Here is a 20255-nt window from a genome sequence, read left to right as displayed (position 1 = left end):
TAATATTGTATTAAGGCTAAGAACATGGGACATCCTCAAAGGAAGATCACTTTATCAAGGGTGTGCTTAACAAATAAAATTAATTAAATAAAGTAACAAAAAAACTTAATTTAAAATTGATTCCAAAAAAAAAAGAAAAACAAAATACAATTGGAAATTTGTAAGAAACAAACATATTATTTAATTAAACAAACAAACATTTTATTTAATTAATACAAAGTTTAATATCCAAATTTATTCCATATATTCTCAATCAAATCCTCTTTCAATTGGTGATGTGCTTGTCTATCATGAACTCTTGTGTGACCATCACCAAGACCCTCGAGATTTGAAGCCATACTTACTGAAAACGATCGACCCGGAGTAGTTCCGGTTCCATTTTCTTGTTCCAATTCTTGTTCGAGAGTGTATGAATCTCGTTCATCTTCAACAATCATATTATGGAGTATGAGACATGCTCGCATAATATATGCTATTTTACCTTTGGACCATAAAAGAGATGGATTTTTAATTATCGTGAATCTAGATTGGAGGACTCCGAATGCACGCTCAACATCTTTTCGCGCACCTTCTTGATGTTCTGCAAACAAACAATGTTTCGGGTGTTGTGGTCGTGGGATGGATTTAACAAATGTCGCCCATTCGGGGTAAATGCCATCCGTCAGGTAGTAAGCCAAATTATACTCCCTTCCGTTGACATTGTACTTCAGTTCGGGAGCTCGACCGTAAATAATGTCTTTAAATACTGGTGATTGGTCAAGTACATTTAAATCGTTACAAGTACCTGGCGCTCCAAAAAATGCGTGCCATATCCATAGATCTTCTGAAGCCACCGCCTCCAAAACAATTGTTGGTTTCTCGGTGCCTCGTGAATACATTCCTTTCCAAGCGGTTGGACAATTTTTCCATTTCCAGTGCATACAGTCGATGCTGCCAACCATCCCGGGAAAACCCCGTCGTTCTCCATAAAAGAGTAGCCTTCGCAGATCATCTTCTGTGGGTCGGCGTAGGTATTCATCGCCAAACAAGTCAACTATTCCGACGACGAAGTGTTCCAAACATGCACGAGCCGTTGTTTCGCCAATACGTATATATTCGTCAACACCATCCGCCGCACCCCCATATGCTAATAATCGAATAGCTGCAGTACATTGCACCACCCTCTGCTCTGCAAGGCTTTGCAGATCCCTGAGCTGCATCAGTTGTGTTGCGTAATCAGGTTCAGCTTGAGCCTCCTCTTCACAGCCAGTGTATCCAACCTCAGCAAGACCAAGTTGCAGAGCATAGTAACTGCTATCAGCCTCGTCTTCAGAACTATAGTCTAATGGGCTGTTTATTCCATAGTCGTAGATAGAGTCAAGTCCCATTTCTTCTTCAACCTGAAACCAAAAAACAGAGTTAAAACATATCCATCAAAACAAGTCTTTTAAAGCATAATTCATCAAAACAAGAGAAGACAATACTGATTCATTAAAACATATCCAGAAACCAAACTGGTTCATTACAAGACTCGTTTCCTAAAGCATAAAACATATCAAAGACAGAGGCAAACAAACTTGCAACAGACAGTTCAAAGTTCCTTAAATAGTTGACGCATTAGGCTCTTTTTAATGACTTTCTCATCTTCATCAAGAGTGTCATTGCGGGCAATGAGGGTATCAAGAAGTGACATCTTTTGGAGTTCTTTCTTCACGTCCAAATCTTTCTGTTTCATCTCCCATATCTGACTAATGTTCGAAGCTTGGGCATCCTTGTCTTTCCCTTTGTTCCTTAACCTTTTCATGGCCTTTATACCAGGAGGCCTGCTCTCATGCTCACCAACAACAGATTCTGTAGATGGTGCTGCATCATCGGCTTTTCTCTTGTTATAGCTGGTTGTCTTCGGAGTTGGGTTCATAGGGGTGTGGTCGCACCATTTCTGTTCAAAGCGCAGGACATTCCACGCATACTCCAAACCAAACTTCTTCTTATACAGCAAAGTGAAGATTTGGTGAGCATTCTGCAGAATGTCCAAATCATTCATCCCACTAGCTTTCTCACCCTTTGCATCTGCATAGGTTCCACAGAACCTGGTCACTTCGCGAGAAATCTTTTGCCACCGTTGTCTACAATGCTCAAAGTTTCTTGGCTCAGCACCATCAAGTACATGAGTACTTGATGCATAATAATCGGCTATACGCTTCCAAAAGCACCCACCCCTTTGGTCATTGCCAACAATGGAATCCTTCGATGTGTTTAACCAGCCACTTATTAGGACTAAGTCATCTTGTGTGGACCATATCCTTCTCTCTCTACGCTCTTCTGGTGTCTCCTCTGCTTGACTAGGAGGTTGACTCGGCTGGGAACTCGGTTGTGAACTAAGAAAAGGGGTTTGGGTTTGAGGGGTTTGGGTTTGAGAAGAGGAGAAGTTTACAGTGGGAGAGAATCTATCATAAGGGAAGTTAAGAAGACTAAAGTATGATTGAGACTGACTAGGATTTTTGTTTGAATCCATAGGAAACGATTTCATACAAAGAAGAAGATGATGAAGAGAGATTGAGTTCACAATCTCGGGTTTAAATGGTAGTAGTTGTAGTTAATAGCTAATAACCATTACCTACTTCCATCAACTCAGACACTTATTGCAGACATTAGAGTGTTTTGTTAAAGCTTACAATATCATTTAAGTCTAAGTTTTGTTGGTTAGCTTTCATATCACTTTAGCTTTCATATCACTTTATAGTTTTGTGAGTTAAACCATGAAACTACTTGACTCAAACCAAACTGATATACGAGAAGAGAAAGACGATATCAAAAGCTAACTAAACTATTCAACTAAACACAACAACAACTCAATTCAAGCATTGGCTATTGAAAACACATATGACTAACCTTTTACTTTCGATAAAGGCTTCTTTGTTGTTGCTTAGCCGGTTTAACTCTCGGCCTCACTATCCGTAACTTCAATCCTCAGAAACAAAACAAAAGAGAATCTTAAGCTTCCAATTTTCTTAAGAATCTAAACGAAGCTAACCGTAAACAATGTATATGATCGATTAAAACAATGTATATGATCGACTTCCTATTTTCTTAAGAATCTAAACGAATCTAACCGTAAACATTGTATATGATCGATTAAAACGCTTAACCCATACCAACAAACCTAAACCAATGACAACGATAAACGAAGGACACGAGGAGACGAGGAGAGAAAAGATCAGAGACAAATTTTTTTTAAGAATCTAACTGTAAACAATGGATAAGATCGATTAAAACGCTTAACCCATACCTACAAACCTAAATCGATGAGAACGATAAACCAAGGAGACGAGGAGACGAGGAGAGAAAAGATCAGAGACAAAACATCGGTCATACCTTCTAGGGTGATACAGAAGATCGGTGAGGAGGAGATAAAAGATCGATTCACGGAGTGCTTCGGTCGGAAATCGATTCGCCGTTTGTGGATTCGAGAGACAGAGAGATAGATCGCAAACCCTAGCAAATGAGGAAAAGAAAAACCCGTGTTTCATTTATTTTTTTCGACCAATACCCACTTGCCACATCGACCAGCACTTTCCTTAAGCACAGGTCTTCGACAAGCCCTCCCAAACTGCTCTTAGCCCACTTTTGGATTAAATCCAATTATATTAAGCCCAAGCACACCCCATGTGCTCCCCCTTTGAAGATGGCCTTAATGAATGTTAATACTTAATGAATGTTAAAATTTTCATTTTCTTTCTTTTTTCTAAGAACATGCATGCTTACATACATGTTGATGCCCATTATATTTTTCGGCTATATCCTAATCAGTATAATCAATCAAATATTATTTTATTCAACTTTTAAGGTAATAGCTTAGCTTTAGCATACATAGGCCCTCCATAGGGTGTGATTCCCATTAACCTCTTTGAATTAATTTAATTTTTACCCTTAAATTTGATAGTACAATAATGCCACAACACCTTTTAAGGGAGAGAATAATTCTAAGAACCAAATGCTAAAAGGAAACCACACCATCAAATGTAGGATCTCGACACCTGTTTAGGGAAACTTATTAAGATAAAGAGGGCGTGATAAAGAATGATTCACCACATATAACCAAAATATTAGAACCCTAAGCAAGAACATCTAAATAAAAGGCACACACCTAACTTTCCTTATACACAAGCAGCTTTTGTGAAAAACTGGGACGCAAGCAAGGCTAAGTGTTCTAATCACCACCTAATGAAATCTTCTCTCCTTTTTGCCTATGATAATTTTTGTACTTGTAATTGTCTAATTAATACGATTACCATTTTTCTATATATGCAATCTTGTATCAACACTATATTATTAGTTAGAATATTTTCTTAGTTTTATTTGTATAACTTAAAAAGGAGAAATAAGTAGTGTACTCAATCATAACTATAAAATTTTTGGTTTGCTATATCAAATATTAACTACCATATTATCTTCACCTTCTTTATAGATATATACTACTTCATTCGTTTTCATGTATGACACAATTAATTATGAGTGAGTTGCTTTGTTAATGTGGATAGTTTCGTTATTGTGATAGTTACATTATAGACAGGTGGATCAGTTTGATGCACCTAATCGTTAAAAACCATTTATTTATGCACAATTAAATTAGGAGAAAGTTGCTATTGAGTAAATGAGGTAAGTTAGTAGGTACAAATTAAAGCAAAAGTTAATCCCCTCAACAGCCACCTGTTAACTTACTTATGTGTCTATACTAAATGGACAAAAACCTATAGTTAAGACTTAAGACTCTGGAAGATGTACCATATTTTATCATTATCATTTATCAGTAATCACATACACTAATAATAAAAGTTGATTGTATTGATATGTTTTCAACTACAACAAATAACGTCTATAGAATATAGTTTCAATTTAGTCATTTTTAAACTCAGCGAATTCATCAGTTTTACGATTTCAAACCATTATAATCTATATTTATATATAAATATAAATTTTGTAATTCATATATATAACCTTATTACAGTTTCCACTAATAATATTTTTCTCTATCCCATTGACGTAGATAGCTAATTGGCAAATCATGTTAATTTTTTTTGTCATTTTCCTTCGTTATTTATATCTTTCAGTTATCTTTCTATATATATTACAACAAGTTATATCTTTAAGTTTTTAGTAACTAGATCCTAGATTTTTTTTAATTAGATAGTTAGATATTCATACCTTCTAGCTAGATAGGAGACAAAAAATAGAGATAAATATTATTATGCTACATATATAGTTACCAATCATGATGAGCCCTAGCTTGGAGTAACAACATTATAACCATTTCATAATTAAGATGACAAAGATTACAAGAACTTTAATTTATATCAATCTAAAAATGAGTTAATTTACAATGATTCTTAAAATTTATTCTCAATGAAGACTTTTGGTGTGGGTGCCAGACATGAAATCGGTAAAAGGACTAGTTATCATCAAGGGACATGAAGAACTTGATGACGGGATAAGTAAAGCCTGATCATGATGAGCAGGTTGATGATCTAACACCACTTTTTCGAGGCCTTGATCGTGAAGAATGCCTTTGAAAACGTGTCCCCCAATGTTCACCGTCGTCTGGTAAGCGTATTGTTCTTTTCCGTCATCGATTGAACTCACTTTTACACAACGGAAATCCGCTACAGAACTCAACTCCACAGGAAAATATCCAGTACTAGTGCCGATTCTTACACCTTATATATAGTGACCCAAAAAAATGTTTAGTAATTTTATTTTCATTTGCGTTTATATAAGTTTTCAGAAAATGATTAACAAACACGAGAATACGTTTCTCGATCCTGTCAAAGACTATCATAAGAGACTATTGAGGTAGTTTGTATTTACTGATGCACTAATCACAAATTAATCTACGTTGGACTTATAAAGATCACAAATATATAATGATAAAAAAATATCAAGAATCATAAGTAAACGACTTGTTATCATATACCAATCACTGAGATTTGAGAACAAGAAAGCAAATTCATCACCGCTAAGTAAGCAGCATCATATAGATATAGATATAGATATAGATATATATATAGAACTAATGAATATATATGGGATGTACTAAATATTTTTCACTTACTAGTCTGGTTTTATATTCATAAGATTTGATTAACCAAAATTTCAGTCTATAAATGTCCAAAACGATGATCAGGTCCAAAAGGAAAGAAAAAATAGCTAGAAGAACTCAGATCATCTGTTACAAAAAAAAAGAACTCAGATCATTAGAATTTCCGAAACCCATATGTTATATGGTGAGAGATCTCATTATATGCATGCAGTAATTACACAGGAGCTATGAGAAAAGAAAGAACCTGATGATGAAGGGGAAGAAGTTGGGTGCTGTTCTCTGAGACGTTTAGGGTTTGTAGTAGAGAGCTGTTGCTGCTGTGGTTGCGTTTGCGTTTGCGATTGGTGTTTGCGGGATCTTCTATAGGCAGGAACCCAGGTGCTCTTGATGTGAGTTTGGCAATGAAAGGCTTTGGATTTGCAGCAAGTTCTGCATCTCATATACACACACTCTTTCTTGGCTTGATTCCCACAGTCTTCACACCTTCTCCCCGTTAGCATCATCATCATAGATTTACATATGCCTTCTCATCATACCCATATAAATGTACCATAATTATTAGAAGATGCCGACCATTATTGCTCTCTTTGTTTGCTTCCCCTTTATGTACAAAAAGAGAGATCAATTCTTTTAGTTTCTTTTATTTTTATTTTAAATGAAAAAGTGAAAAGTATGGCCATTTGGATTTATTAGTTGGATTCGATTGGTAACTAAATTTTTAGCGCTTGCACACCGTTTATTTTTGCGTGTGGTTAGAGCATCTAAAAAGAAAACTCTATTTTGAAGTTTGTAAAAATTTATATTTGAAATTTAAAGTTAGTATTTTCCGAAAACAAAATTTCAAATTGAACTTCAAAAATATTTATATTTTATATTGTAGTTCTTCTATTTATCATAACTAATTTAAATCCATAAAATTTTATAAATAAATAACTCATATATACAAATACTATATTAATATTAATTAGTAAAATGTTATAATAAAATATAAAATTTTATCTAACAATACATGATTAAATATTAATTATAAGTAAAATACCACATGATTCGAAAACTATTTCGTAATACTCCCATATATGATCAATTTGTTAAGTTGTATTTGAAATATTGTTGTTGTCTAAATCTAATTTTTAAATATCTTAAATCTTGTTAAAAAAATTATTTAATTTATCTTTAAAATTTATATGAAAAATTAAAATATTTATGAGATATAAAATTTTCAAAGATTAAAAGATAAATGAAAAATATTTAGAAATCATAAATGTAATATGTAATTGAAATGATCAAAATGCAAATAAAAATATTAAACTTCAAATTTAAAGTTTTGAGTAGTGATATTTTACATTTGAATTTGAAGTTTTGAGCATTGACACTCTATATTTGAAGTTTCACAACTCAAAATATTAAATTTGAAGCTTTACAATTTCTTTAGAGCAAAAACTTTATTTGAAGTTATATATATAGTATTTTTTACTCTTAGAGCATCTATAATTCAAAACCTTATTTTAAAGGGAGCAAAACTGGAAATGAAGATTTAAAGTTTGACTGCTCCAACCATAAATCCTTAAAAAATATTTTATTTATTTGCACTATAGTCTTTGATATTAACAAATGTTATTAATAATGATAAAATTTTAAAATGCATATAAAATATACATTTATTATATTATAAAATACACAATATTGCAATTTTATATAATATAAATTTCATAGATAATAAAACAACACACGCACATACAAATTTTAGAATTCTGGTATTTTGATACCAGTTATAAAATATGCAATTTAAATTTTAATAACATTAATTCTTTATAATTGAGTAACTATAATTTATACATACGATAAAATCAATAAATTACAGAAAACCATTATTTATATTAAAATTATGTTTTAAAATTATTTTATCACATTTAGTTATAACTTTTATCTATTTTATATATAGAGTTTTTAGTTATAAATTCTATGATCGGTAAAAGATTTTGACCTATCTTATCTAGTTGAATCAACAGCATATTCATGGGAAATTCGATTAACGAACATTGGTTGGGAGTTAAATGGGTGATGAGATATATCAAAGGTACAGTAGAAACAAAGCTTTGCTCCAAGAAGGGTTTTGATTTGTTCTCTAGATGCTACTGTGATTCAGACTATGTTGCAGATGTAGATGGGGTGAGACTAATCAGTGGTGTGGTATCTACTTCCGGAAGAAATACTATCAGTTCGAGCTCATCTCTGGAGGGTTAGCTTTATCAACCACGGAAGTTGAATATATGGTCTTGAATATGATGCAATCAAGGAAGCTTTGTGGCTCAAAGGTATGTTAAAAGACTTCAGTTACAAATCGAAGAGTGCTGAGGTGTTAATGCAAAAGCGTACGTATGTGATGGATACTTTTTTTATGATGATACTTTTTTCTTTTCGGCAAGCTTATAGTTTCCTTTTTTGGTCTGCCTAGACAAACATTAAGTATTTCTACATGGTTAAATAATAAAAAGATTATAATACTCATGTATCTATGCTAATCTTTTTTTTAAAAAAATGGCGAGTGGAGATCATATGGTATGTTTTTCTTTATCATTATGAATTGTAAATGGTCGATGCTTTGTACTATTGTTGGCCATCATTTTATTCATATTCTTCGTGATCGTGAATTGCATAGTACGTCTAAGATTTCTTATTTCAAATTTGTGTAATCTATTTCAAAATGCAATACAATCAGAATCATGTTCTCAGTCCATGCATATATAATAGACTTAGTGATTATCAGACTATGTATCAGCCTGTGAACATATTCACTTTCTTCTACGTATAATCGACCAAAAAAAATCGAATCAAACTCATAGTTAAGCCATGTTCTTTTGTCAGCCGCGGCAGCAGCAGCGTCAAAGAAAAATAACGTAAACAGAAAATAGAAAAAGCATGGAACAAAGAGAAACAGTCGCCAGAAACGACTGCCGGTGCTATCCAAGACGTGTCTAATGGACGCCAATATTTCCAGCGTCTGCTTGTGTGTGTAATATATTTGTGGCGTCTGAAATTAGCGTCACTTGATAACCTCAGAATTTCCGTTTTCCTCTACATCCCTGTTGTTTTCTATTAACACTGCCGCAGCGGCCGCGGTTGACAAAAGAACAGGGCTTTAGTGTCTTAATCACCTGGAACATTCCCAACTGTCAATTTACAAAAAAAAAAAAAAAAATCCCAACTGTTCCATGCGTAATATTCTTTTAGTCACTCAGAAGAAATGTGCAGTAGATTAAATTTAATAATTTATAAGGGAAACTTTTGTGAAGGGAGCCCAGTATCATGAGGAGAAATAGAAATAAATCTTAGGAAGCCCAAAGATTAGAACACTATTGCACAAACCTGTCTGAAGTTTTGTTCTTGTGCGACAGAATTCGTGCCGTTTTAAACGGTACAAAGCAAAGCGAAGCGAAGGGGCTTTGAAAACAATGCGTGTTTTTAAAAAAAAAGATAGGGGTGTTCCGAGAATCGAACTCGGGACCTCTCGCACCCGAAGCGAGAATCATACCACTAGACCAAACACCCTTTTTATCCTACCTCAGTAAACCATAGTATTAATAAGATAAGTGTTATAAACTCTGAATATATCTCAGGAGCAGAAGTAGAGGAGACCGGTTCAGATGGCTGCAATGACGACGACTGTAAAACCGTCGACTTTGACCTACTTGATCCAACAACATCTTATCCGACATGCCAAACCGAAGTCTCCAGCTTGTCTGTTCCGCAGACCCTTTTCACTATTAATCAGTAAACCCAATCAGCAGCGTCGCTTCCCTTGCTTCTTCTTATCCTCGTCGATCTCCTCTTCTTTACGTCTCCAATGTTGTCCTCATATCTCACTCTCTTCTCTCCTCCTACCTAAATATTTATCTTCTGCTTGCGAACCAAAACAAGATGGAGATGAGGTGTCCTTACCCTCTCGTAGCGTGAAAATGGATGAAAACGAAGACGACAGAGAAAGTGGAACAAGTGCTCAAGAGGTGACGACTGAGAGCTCGCGAATTAAGTTGTCGGCGAAGGAGAAGAAAAAGATTGCTTCTTACGCGCACAGCCTTGGAGACAAGCTGAAATGTCAACTCGTAGGCAAGTCAGGCGTCACGGATTCAGTCGTCATCTCCCTCCTAGAGACGCTAGAGAAGAACGAGCTATTAAAGGTATCAAACTTTATGAAACAATCTCTCTTTCTTTGCTCCATGAAACATTTTAAGTCTGAACAGCTAGCGACTTGACTTGAGACCTGAGTGATTCCAATGAATAGGTGAAAATACACAGGACATGCCCGGGAGTGCTCGAGGACATGATTTTGCATTTGGAGGAAGCTACTGGTTCTGTAGCAGTCGGAAAAATTGGGCGGACTGTAATAATTTATCGTCCTAGTCCCACCAATTTTGACATCAAAGGAGGATGTAGTTGAGTAGTAACAGATTAGTTGTAACATCCTTTTATACACAGTGGAATCTCAGGACTGGATGGACTCGAAACAGAGCCATCTATGGAAAGACTTTTCCATTTTTTCTGTTCTTCAAGAAATACAATCTCAAACATAGTATCATTGATCTCAACTGAATGAAAAATGCTGCTTTCTTCCTCTTTACTTTTCTTTTTTAGTATATAGTGAGTTTCTCAGCTAAGCAGCTTTCACTTTCTCTGTATATCTGTTTCTTTCTTCCTAGTAAAGTACATTGTCCCGCTATACACATGACCGTATCTAGGCACAGTCCACTGAAACATTCGTTTTTTCTCCTAATTTTTTTGAAGGTTACATAGATATAGATCTCAAAACTATAATTAAAAAAAATATTTATTAGAATTATAATCACTCAAAATCTCAAATCCTGCCCTGGTTATAGAAGACGTGCAAGGGCTACAGAAAACTGAGCCTGAAATATATTTATGTTGGATCTAAGAAGATCAAAGTATGTGTTATACTTATATGGTTTAGGGTTAATATGGCTGTAGCAAAAAACTTACCCACTGGAATACCACTCAAGCCAAATCATCCATTGCTCAGAAGCTTTTTAGTCAATTGAAAACAATGCAAAGAGGAGATGGAGTTACAGAAATCTGTTGTGGAATTCAGTAGAGTGATGTAGATTTGAGTACCATTAGTACAAGCCCAGCAACGCAAGGGCAAAGCATCCAGTCACTGACAAGCTGGTAAATCTGAGATTTCTTTCAGCCTAGCTACATTTATCAACAACAACAGTTTTAGATCAGGTTTGCACTTTGCAGGTAATCGGATCTTTACAAGGGAAAACTGTAACTAGACTTGAGTCACTTTACCAGTAAGGTGCCGAAACACCTTTAGTGACGTCTGGTCGAGGCCCAAGTGTTACGGTCCACAAATGAAAAAGGCTCTCACTCTTTGCCACGTGGGAATTGACATGGCAGTGATCTATGGACCGTACCTCACAATATCTGATGAAAATCTCAAAACATAACCTCAGCCTTAAAAAACCACTCACAGACTCATCATCTAAATGTAATCTTTTGGGTCATTTTATATTATTATATGGTTCCTTAAACTCATTTTCTTTTATATCGTCCACGTGGCAAATCCTCGTCAGCGGGCTCACGAGAACCTCAACTTCCCAATCTTTGGTGTTCTCTCTGTCCCTCTATATATCAGCCACTGATGCGCACTATTGTTGTTGTAGTGGTGGTCAAGAGCGTTATAAGAGTTTCAAGCTTAGTCTAACAAGAAGATAAGGCAGCGATGGCGTCAAACTCTGCGACTCTACTCAAAGCCTCACCGGTGAAATCTGACTGGCTTAAAGGACAGCGTCTCCTACCACGTCAACCTTCCTCCGTCTCTCCTTTCCGGAGCCACGTGGCACCTTCCGCTCTCACCGTCCATGCCGCCTCTGCCTACGCCGACGAGCTCGTCAAAACAGCTGTAATCAATCATATCCAAACTATTATTCTCTCAATTATTATTTTTTCTAACGGTCGAGATACATGTTGGCGGCAGAAAACAATCGCGTCCCCGGGACGCGGAATCTTGGCGATGGATGAGTCAAACGCGACTTGCGGGAAGCGTTTGGCGTCGATTGGGCTAGAGAATACGGAGGCTAACCGTCAGGCTTACCGGACACTGCTTGTGTCGGCTCCAGGACTGGGACAGTACATCTCCGGAGCTATCCTGTTCGAGGAAACTCTCTACCAATCCACCGTCGACGGCAAGAAAATGGTCGACGTTCTCGTCCAGCAGAACATCGTCCCTGGCATCAAAGTCGACAAGGTAATTAATTAATAATATTATAAATATAAACCTTGGGTTTAAAAGTTCGAGATATTCTTTTCGTGTGTATTATGGATGAATGAGTTTGGTTTTATACAAATATATAGGGTTTGGTGCCACTTGTTGGGTCTAACGACGAGTCATGGTGCCAAGGACTTGACGGTTTAGCCTCTCGTACCGCTGCTTACTACCAACAAGGTGCTCGTTTCGCCAAATGGTATGTTTCTCTATATGTTCTCATTGCAGAATCAAAAATGTACATTGACTTTGATTATATTTGAAACGGTGTTTTGATTGGACTATTAGGCGTACTGTTGTGAGCATTCCAAATGGACCATCTGCTTTGGCTGTTAAAGAAGCAGCCTGGGGACTTGCCCGCTACGCCGCTATTTCTCAGGTACAACTAACATATATATTTTTGTAAAACCGTTCTCAGGTACAATATTGCTGTATTTATTTATGAGTTTTTGCGTTTGCGTTTGCGTTCTGCAGGACAGCGGTCTGGTACCGATTGTGGAGCCGGAGATTATGTTGGACGGAGAACACTGTATTGACAGGACATATGAGGTTGCAGAGAAGGTCTGGTCTGAGGTCTTCTTTTATCTCGCTCAGAACAACGTCATGTTCGAAGGTAATAATACTTGAAAATGAACTATGTTTTAATAATGCTAAAGCACTCTCGGGCTTTGTGGATTTTTTAACAGGTATCCTCCTGAAGCCGAGCATGGTTACTCCTGGTGCTGAGTCCAAAGACAGAGCTACTCCCGAGCAAGTTGCTTCCTACACTCTCAAGCTCCTTCGCAACAGAGTTCCTCCGGCTGTTCCTGGAATCATGGCAAGTTTTTCTCTTTTTTTGCTGTTATAACTTGAAGAAACAATGATTGAGATTTGATGTTATTTGATCTATCTATGTATGCAGTTCCTGTCTGGAGGACAGTCCGAGTTGGAGGCGACCTTGAACCTGAACGCAATGAACCAAGGACCGAACCCATGGCACGTGTCCTTCTCCTATGCACGTGCCTTGCAGAACACTTGCTTGAAGACATGGGGAGGCAGAGAAGAGAACGTGAAGGCGGCTCAAGACACTCTCTTGACCCGAGCCAAAGCCAACTCGCTGGCTCAGCTAGGGAAGTATACAGGAGAAGGTGAGTCCGAGGATGCCAAGGAGGGTATGTTTGTAAAAGGCTACACCTATTAAGCTTATATGTATGAATGGTTCCGTTGACCAAAACTCAAAACTTGAGCTTGATTTTGGTGTTTGAGTTATTATAATACTCTTCTTATGTGACTAGTTTTTGTTTCTTCATTATCGTTAATATGATCGTTTTGCACCAACTCGTTACTACTAGTCTACTAATGATTGAGCTACGTCTGCTCTAATCATTGTTATAAAGGTACATTCAGAATCACTGGTTTTGCTGTCTAGCTATGAAACGAATGTATAATTGATAACAACGTTATGCTTTCTGATCTTTTTTTCTCTATGTCTAGAGCCCAAAAATAAAACAGCCAATACAAGAAAGTGAAGGAAAAGAAAAGAACAAGCATTAACTATACGATGCATAAAAATTGTAGTTTTGCATTCAAGAAAAGACTGCGAGAAACATCATACGATGCATAAAAATTGTAGTTTTACTCAATATTGTAGCAGAAATATGAATTGTTTAATCCATTATGATGGGTACATAAACATCCTTCATAAGGTTTAGCTCTAATCATCTATCTATACTATTAAAGCAGAATCGATTATGCCCTTATTTTTCAAATTTAATTACAATAGCATGCCACTACCTTTTGATTTAAAAAAAAAAATTCACAACTATATATTTGGCCAATCAGATGTCAGGAATTTTTGATAACCAATCAGTTTCATCCTGCATTTATTAACATCATTATCTATCTATCTTATTAAAACAGAAACATTCTGTTGGACCTAACATTTATTTTGTAAGTTTTTAAATTAAATACACTTTTATACTTTATAGTTAAACATACATTAAATCACTAATATTTTTTTATTTATACTACTATCCATGTTTCCAAACAATATACTTATTTCTTTTACTACTATCAATGTTTCCAAACAATATACTTATTTCTTTATACTACTATCAATGTTTCCAAACAATATATTTTTTATACTACTATAATGTTTCCAAATAATACAATAACTAATCTTAGTTATTTTATATCTATCATTTTCTCTTTAAAATTTTGTAGAAACGTCATAATTTCATAAATTGAAAAATAGTGAACTTTAAAATTTCGATTATAAGATTACAAATTATGAAACTATTACAATTTAAATCTAATTAGATTACATATCGGTCATCCATCAGTTCAATCGGTTAGTCTCAGTTTTAGTGATTTTTTAATATGAATATTTTGAAAACATAAATTGAATTGTCAGATCTCCAGATTAACCGGTATAATCACAATCGGGTTGAATTTAAAAATACTGATTTAAATGCAAAAATATTTTAAATACACACTCTTTAAAAATTACCAAAATATTTGTTAAATTATTAGTGAAATTTTTCATCGTAAAATATCTCGCGCTTCTTATTAAAACAGAAACATTCTGTTGGACCTAACATTTATTTTGTAAGTTTTTAAATTAAATACACCTTTATACTTTATAGTTAAACATACATTAAATCACTAATATTTTTTTCTTTATACTACTATCCATGTTTCCAAACAATATACTTATTTCTTTTACTACTATCAATGTTTCCAAACAATATACTTATTTCTTTATACTACTATCAATGTTTCCAAACAATATATTTTTTATACTACTATAATGTTTCCAAATAATACAATAACTAATCTTAGTTATTTTATATCTATCATTTTCTCTTTAAAATTTTGTAGAAACGTCATAATTTCATAAATTGCAAAATAGTGAACTTTAAAATTTCGATTATAAGATTACAAATTATGAAACTATTACAATTTAAATCTAATTAGACTACATATCGGTCATCCATCAGTTCAATCGGTTAGTCTCGGTTTTAGTGATTTTTTAATATGAATATTTTGAAAACATAAATTGAATTGTCAGATCTCCGGATTAACCGGTATAATCACAATCGGGTTGAATTTAAAAATACTGATTTAAATGCAAAAATATTTTAAATACACACTCTTTAAAAATTACCAAAATATTTGTTAAATTATTAGTGAAATTTTTCATCGTAAAATATCCCGCGCTTCAAAAGCGCGGGTCAAAATCTAGTTTATCATTATAACTTAAAGCAATTTTGGATAGTAATAATATGTATCACACGATGGATTCTTCTATACATGGTAACTGAATTTGCTTCGTTATTAAACGGCATTAAATAGCATCCATAATATTAAGCATATTTTTTATACCTTACATTTTACAATTTATTGATTCTTAGTTTGACTTTCTCAAATATTTGTCGTACAATTATGATTTTCACCAGTGACTTTCAATAATAATCATTTTAACATTAAAATCAGCTTCTACACATATAAAAAACACATTATATAATTTTTATAAAAATATATGATATAAATATAATATATTATAAAATTAAATATTTAACAAAGAGATAATCCTGCGTTTTGAAAACGCGGATCAAAAGTTAGGCTATACTATTAAAGAATAATCCCTAATATAATTCTACATTTAATTATTTGTGTTATTTATAATGGTATGCCAGTGCGATTTTAATTTTTTTATTAATAACTAAATCTACCCTACCACGATTTTCTCAAGTTAATTTATTAAAAATTGTTTACTTTTCAAAAACTAGACTATACTACTAAAGAATAATCCCTAATATATAACTACCTTTAATTATTTGTGTTATTTACAATGGTATGCCCATTGCTATTTTAATTTTTTTATTAATAACTAAATCTACCCTACCACGATTTTCTCAATTTAATTTATTAAAAATTATTTCCTTTTCAGATGCTTAATCAGATTTGGAAACATATATGTTCAATAAAAACCTACACTATCATTATAATATCATTAGAAAACGTGAAATGAACCATCTTTTTTTTTTTGTAATTATATTTAGATCCAAAACATGAACCAACTCTTATATACATAATATGTTAAGATTTATTATTTGTGCTGGCAACCAGAGACACAGTATGATATTATTTAAACCAAATAGTTGTTTTACACATATAAATTTATATGGATACCCGATAAAAAGATCATTTTATAATCCCTAACCAAAGAATCGAAACCCAAAGTCATAAAACCTTAACAATATTGCTTTTTATTTAAACAATTGATTTATTTCATGTATTAATTTTAAAAGCGATCATATGGGCTATATATTCTATGTAAAGCGTATGTTATTCCATTTTTGTTACCATTGGTGTATATTGTCCATTTTTGTTACTATTCGCGTAAAAATTATCATTATTTCGGAAACTTTAAATGATTTGATTACACCACCATATTCGGAACTTTCTAAAATATATGAATATATTCCTAACAATATATTGTTCGTTTTAAAAAAAGATCTACTAAAATATACAAGGCATAACTAATATATTGTTTGTTTAATATTATAGATATTTAGGAAAATTGAAAAGATTTGATCTCACCAATAATCCAGGTATTTTTAAAAATAATCAAGTATATTTCAAATAATACATTTTCATTTAATAACTTTAAGATATTAACTTAATCCTATAAATACAATCATAACTACCATATTTTTTCACCTCTACTCCAAACAAAAAACCGAAAATATCTTCTATTATACAAATCATCTCTTTGAAAGTTGTAAAACATTTCAAAATAGGATGAAAGGTTAGTCTTACATACATGGAAGAAATACAACTCGAGCTACTTAGACATATTGGCAATCTATAACAATTTTAAACAAAAAACATTTTTAAAAACAAAAACAAAAACAATCAACACAACTATATTATCACAATTCTAAATATATTATAAACAAATATAAATCTATGAAAATTTACATTTTACAAATATTTTTCTTTTCTACATAACAATTTAAAAGGAAAACGATCCCGCGCTTTGAAAGCGCGTGTCAAAATCTAGTCTTAATCTATTAAAAGTGAAGTACAAATTTAGAATAACCCTAAAACTTGCATAATATTTACAATAGAATGCCACTGATATAATTAATGAGTTTAATTTTAAACATCCTTTGTATTTTCCTAATTTAATAAATCATTTCCTAAATTAAAGCACAACAAATCAGTTGCAATAATAATCGCATAACACCCATTAAAATTCTATGTGACAACCAGAACATTAATATAAATTGTTTTCATAAGGTACAGATCCATCGACAATGTAATTTAAGATTTCTTTTGTAAACAATATAATACGTTACTTAATAACTTAATATATAATGTATCTCGATCATATATATCCTGTTAAAAGTGAAGTAGAAATGGGGAATAACCCCTACTTCTTCTCAATATTTACAACAGTGTGTCACTGGTTTCATTTTAAATTTTTTCCCTAATTAACTATGATAGATTTCACCTCAAGCTCAGTACAAGCCCATTACATTTTTTGTACTACAATTTTATGGGCTTCTTTTTGTTTTCAATAACCTTAAGATTATTCTATTTGCCTTACTAAAAAAAAATTGAAGTTCAACCAGCGGATTAGATGTTTCTGTTTAGGAAAACTCGTGATTTATAAAGATTTGCACATATTATGAAAACTAGATTTTGACCCGTGCTTTCAAAGCGCGGATTTATTTTCCTTCATTTTTTTAAATTGACAAATATTTAGTAAATGTCATTTTTTCATATATTTGTTTTTTATAAAAGACTTAAGCTTTTTATCTTTCTTTATCGTATTTCATTTTAGGTCTGAGCACAATATCCGGACCCGAAGAACCAACCCGAAAGCGATCCGAAAATCAAGGTCCCGAACCCGATCAGACCCGGGGTAAATATCCGAATGAGTTCTAAATTGCTATATCCGGAGAACGGGTCCCGAATCCGACCCGACCCGAGAACTGAATGAGTACTTGAAGATATCCGAAATGTGAATATATATAGAAAAATATATGTTATAATTATATTTACAATTATTTTAATATTTTAATTTTATATTATAAGTTAACTATAATAGTTATTTTCGGTACTTTTGAGTATTTTTGGATAAAATATGATAGTTTGGATAAAAGTTTACCAAAAAAACTGTATAGAATGGATATTTTTGGTTACTTTTGAGTAATTTGGATACAAAAATTTTAACCGAATCAGATACTTTAGTTACTTGGAGTATAAATAACCAAACCCGTTTTAGATATTTTGGTTATTTGGTTATTTTTCAGGTTCTTATGCATGAGAACCGAACCCACCCGGACCCGGAAAAACCCGACTCGAACCCGACCCAAATTTTTATAATACCCGAATGGGGTTTAATTTCAAAACCCAAAAAACCTGATACCCGAAAGAACCGATCCGTACCCGAGTGGGTACACGAACGTCCAGGTCTAATGAGTATTATGTTTAGAAAATTAAACTTTATTTTTAATAAATTAAGTTGGTATAACTCTGATAAATTAATTTTATTATGTGGTTAATTTTTTTAATAAAACAAAATATATTTTTAATAAATATTTATACTTTTCAATAAAAAAATTCAAATTTTTTATGAATGCTTAAATTATATTAGAAAAAAGAAAAAACATAATAATTAAGTGATTAATTTTTTTTACTACACAAAATATTAAGAATGGTTAAAAATAAATTATTTGTAATAATTAATAACTATATATGCAATTTTATAACATGTATATTATAACTATATATATTATACTAAAATGTTAAGTTATTAAATATTAAGAATGGTTAAAAATAATTTTTCTCTCAAATCTATATTCCTTAAATCTTTCCGAAAATTATTAACTTAACATAATAATCCCCTACATTTAATATTTCACATTTACAATAAATTACAAACCACTTGACAATCACGGAATTATAAGTACTATTTAATTACAATTAATAGTGTATATCGACAAGTTAAAATCTACTTAACTACTCAATCCAAAAATGTGCACAAAAATCTTTCAAAATAATCTAATCATTAAGTATATTCCTTATCTACACAACTCGATCAACAAGATTTCTAATTAATATTAGGCCATTTGATTCTCAACGATTTCTCACCTATGTATCTATATATACCACGAGCTACAAGTTAAAGAATCACATTCACATTGCGATCAAAAACAATACAAGAAAATGATGCCAATGCAATTTTCAACCCGGTCAAAACTTTGAAGCCATATAAAACTAAATGGAGAGACTCTTCAAATGGTTCTAACCGATGAAGATGTAATTGTTTCAAAACATAATCAATCATCTCTTTTGTGTTCTTTGCTAGCACTATCTTATATTATTTTGTGCTTATTTTGTAGCATGAAAAGATTTATGCTACATGCAAAAGAAATCACATTCAAAGTGTTAAACGAAAACTGCCACTGGAAAAAATGGCGTGTTATCACAAGATCAGTAATTTTTATTTACTTTTATTCAAAATATCACAAGGTAAATATTTTATTTACTTTTAATCTTTCTATTTTGTGAGGTAAACAGACATAAGATCACTAATATTTTTTCTTATTTTTGCCAATGCAGGTTTCAGATGTGATTCAAACACGACGTGCATTGTTTTTGTATTTTCTATTCATTGTCAAAACTAAGAACATTTTATTCTTATTATCTGTTTTCTTTTTAGAAAAAGAAACAGTTTCATTTGTTTAATTATTTCAAATGTTGTTATTTTTTTTTAGTTGTTCATAAAACAATCATCCAAACAACATCCATCTAACCTAAATATTAACTAGAATCTAATATTGATTTTAAATTCACAAAATCACAGCTATCTAATCCATTTCACTCTCAATAAAACAAACC

General features: G+C 32.7%; 4 protein-coding genes and 1 non-coding gene across 5 annotated transcripts; 2 read left to right on the top strand and 3 right to left on the bottom strand.

The window, feature by feature from the left end:
* Window positions 1-221: 221 nt before the first annotated feature.
* Window positions 222-2494, bottom strand: LOC130511302 (uncharacterized). Its single transcript, XM_057008220.1, has 3 exons — window positions 1616-2494; window positions 1464-1517; window positions 222-1379 (listed from the first exon to the last, which is right to left on the bottom strand). Exons 1-3 carry the CDS (start codon window positions 2492-2494, stop codon window positions 222-224), a joined length of 2091 nt encoding a protein of 696 aa, XP_056864200.1.
* Window positions 2495-5212: 2718 nt separating this feature from the next.
* On the bottom strand, window positions 5213-6688 carry LOC108852858 (protein SHI RELATED SEQUENCE 3-like). Its single transcript, XM_057007160.1, has 2 exons — window positions 6321-6688; window positions 5213-5693 (listed from the first exon to the last, which is right to left on the bottom strand). Exons 1-2 carry the CDS (start codon window positions 6583-6585, stop codon window positions 5380-5382), a joined length of 579 nt encoding a protein of 192 aa, XP_056863140.1. The 5' UTR covers window positions 6586-6688; the 3' UTR covers window positions 5213-5379.
* Window positions 6689-9553: 2865 nt separating this feature from the next.
* On the bottom strand, window positions 9554-9625 carry TRNAP-CGG (transfer RNA proline (anticodon CGG)). Its single transcript has one exon. It is a non-coding gene; the product is annotated as a tRNA-Pro (tRNA).
* A 61-nt stretch (window positions 9626-9686) lies between these two features.
* On the top strand, window positions 9687-10689 carry LOC108835010 (uncharacterized). Its single transcript, XM_018608327.2, has 2 exons — window positions 9687-10254; window positions 10359-10689. Exons 1-2 carry the CDS (start codon window positions 9721-9723, stop codon window positions 10512-10514), a joined length of 690 nt encoding a protein of 229 aa, XP_018463829.1. The 5' UTR covers window positions 9687-9720; the 3' UTR covers window positions 10515-10689.
* Window positions 10690-11735: 1046 nt separating this feature from the next.
* On the top strand, window positions 11736-13676 carry LOC108835009 (fructose-bisphosphate aldolase 1, chloroplastic). The gene is made up of 7 exons (XM_057009930.1): window positions 11736-11996; window positions 12072-12341; window positions 12449-12558; window positions 12648-12738; window positions 12834-12972; window positions 13046-13176; window positions 13261-13676. Exons 1-7 carry the CDS (start codon window positions 11817-11819, stop codon window positions 13537-13539), a joined length of 1200 nt encoding a protein of 399 aa, XP_056865910.1. The 5' UTR covers window positions 11736-11816; the 3' UTR covers window positions 13540-13676.
* The last annotated feature ends 6579 nt before the right edge of the window (window positions 13677-20255 follow it).

The sequence above is a fragment of the Raphanus sativus genome, chromosome 4, assembly GCF_000801105.2.
Source record: "Raphanus sativus cultivar WK10039 chromosome 4, ASM80110v3, whole genome shotgun sequence".
NCBI classification, from domain to species: Eukaryota; Viridiplantae; Streptophyta; class Magnoliopsida; order Brassicales; family Brassicaceae; genus Raphanus; species Raphanus sativus.
The sequence above is the reverse complement of the archived record's forward strand: the minus strand, read 5'-3'. Positions and strand labels throughout refer to the sequence as shown.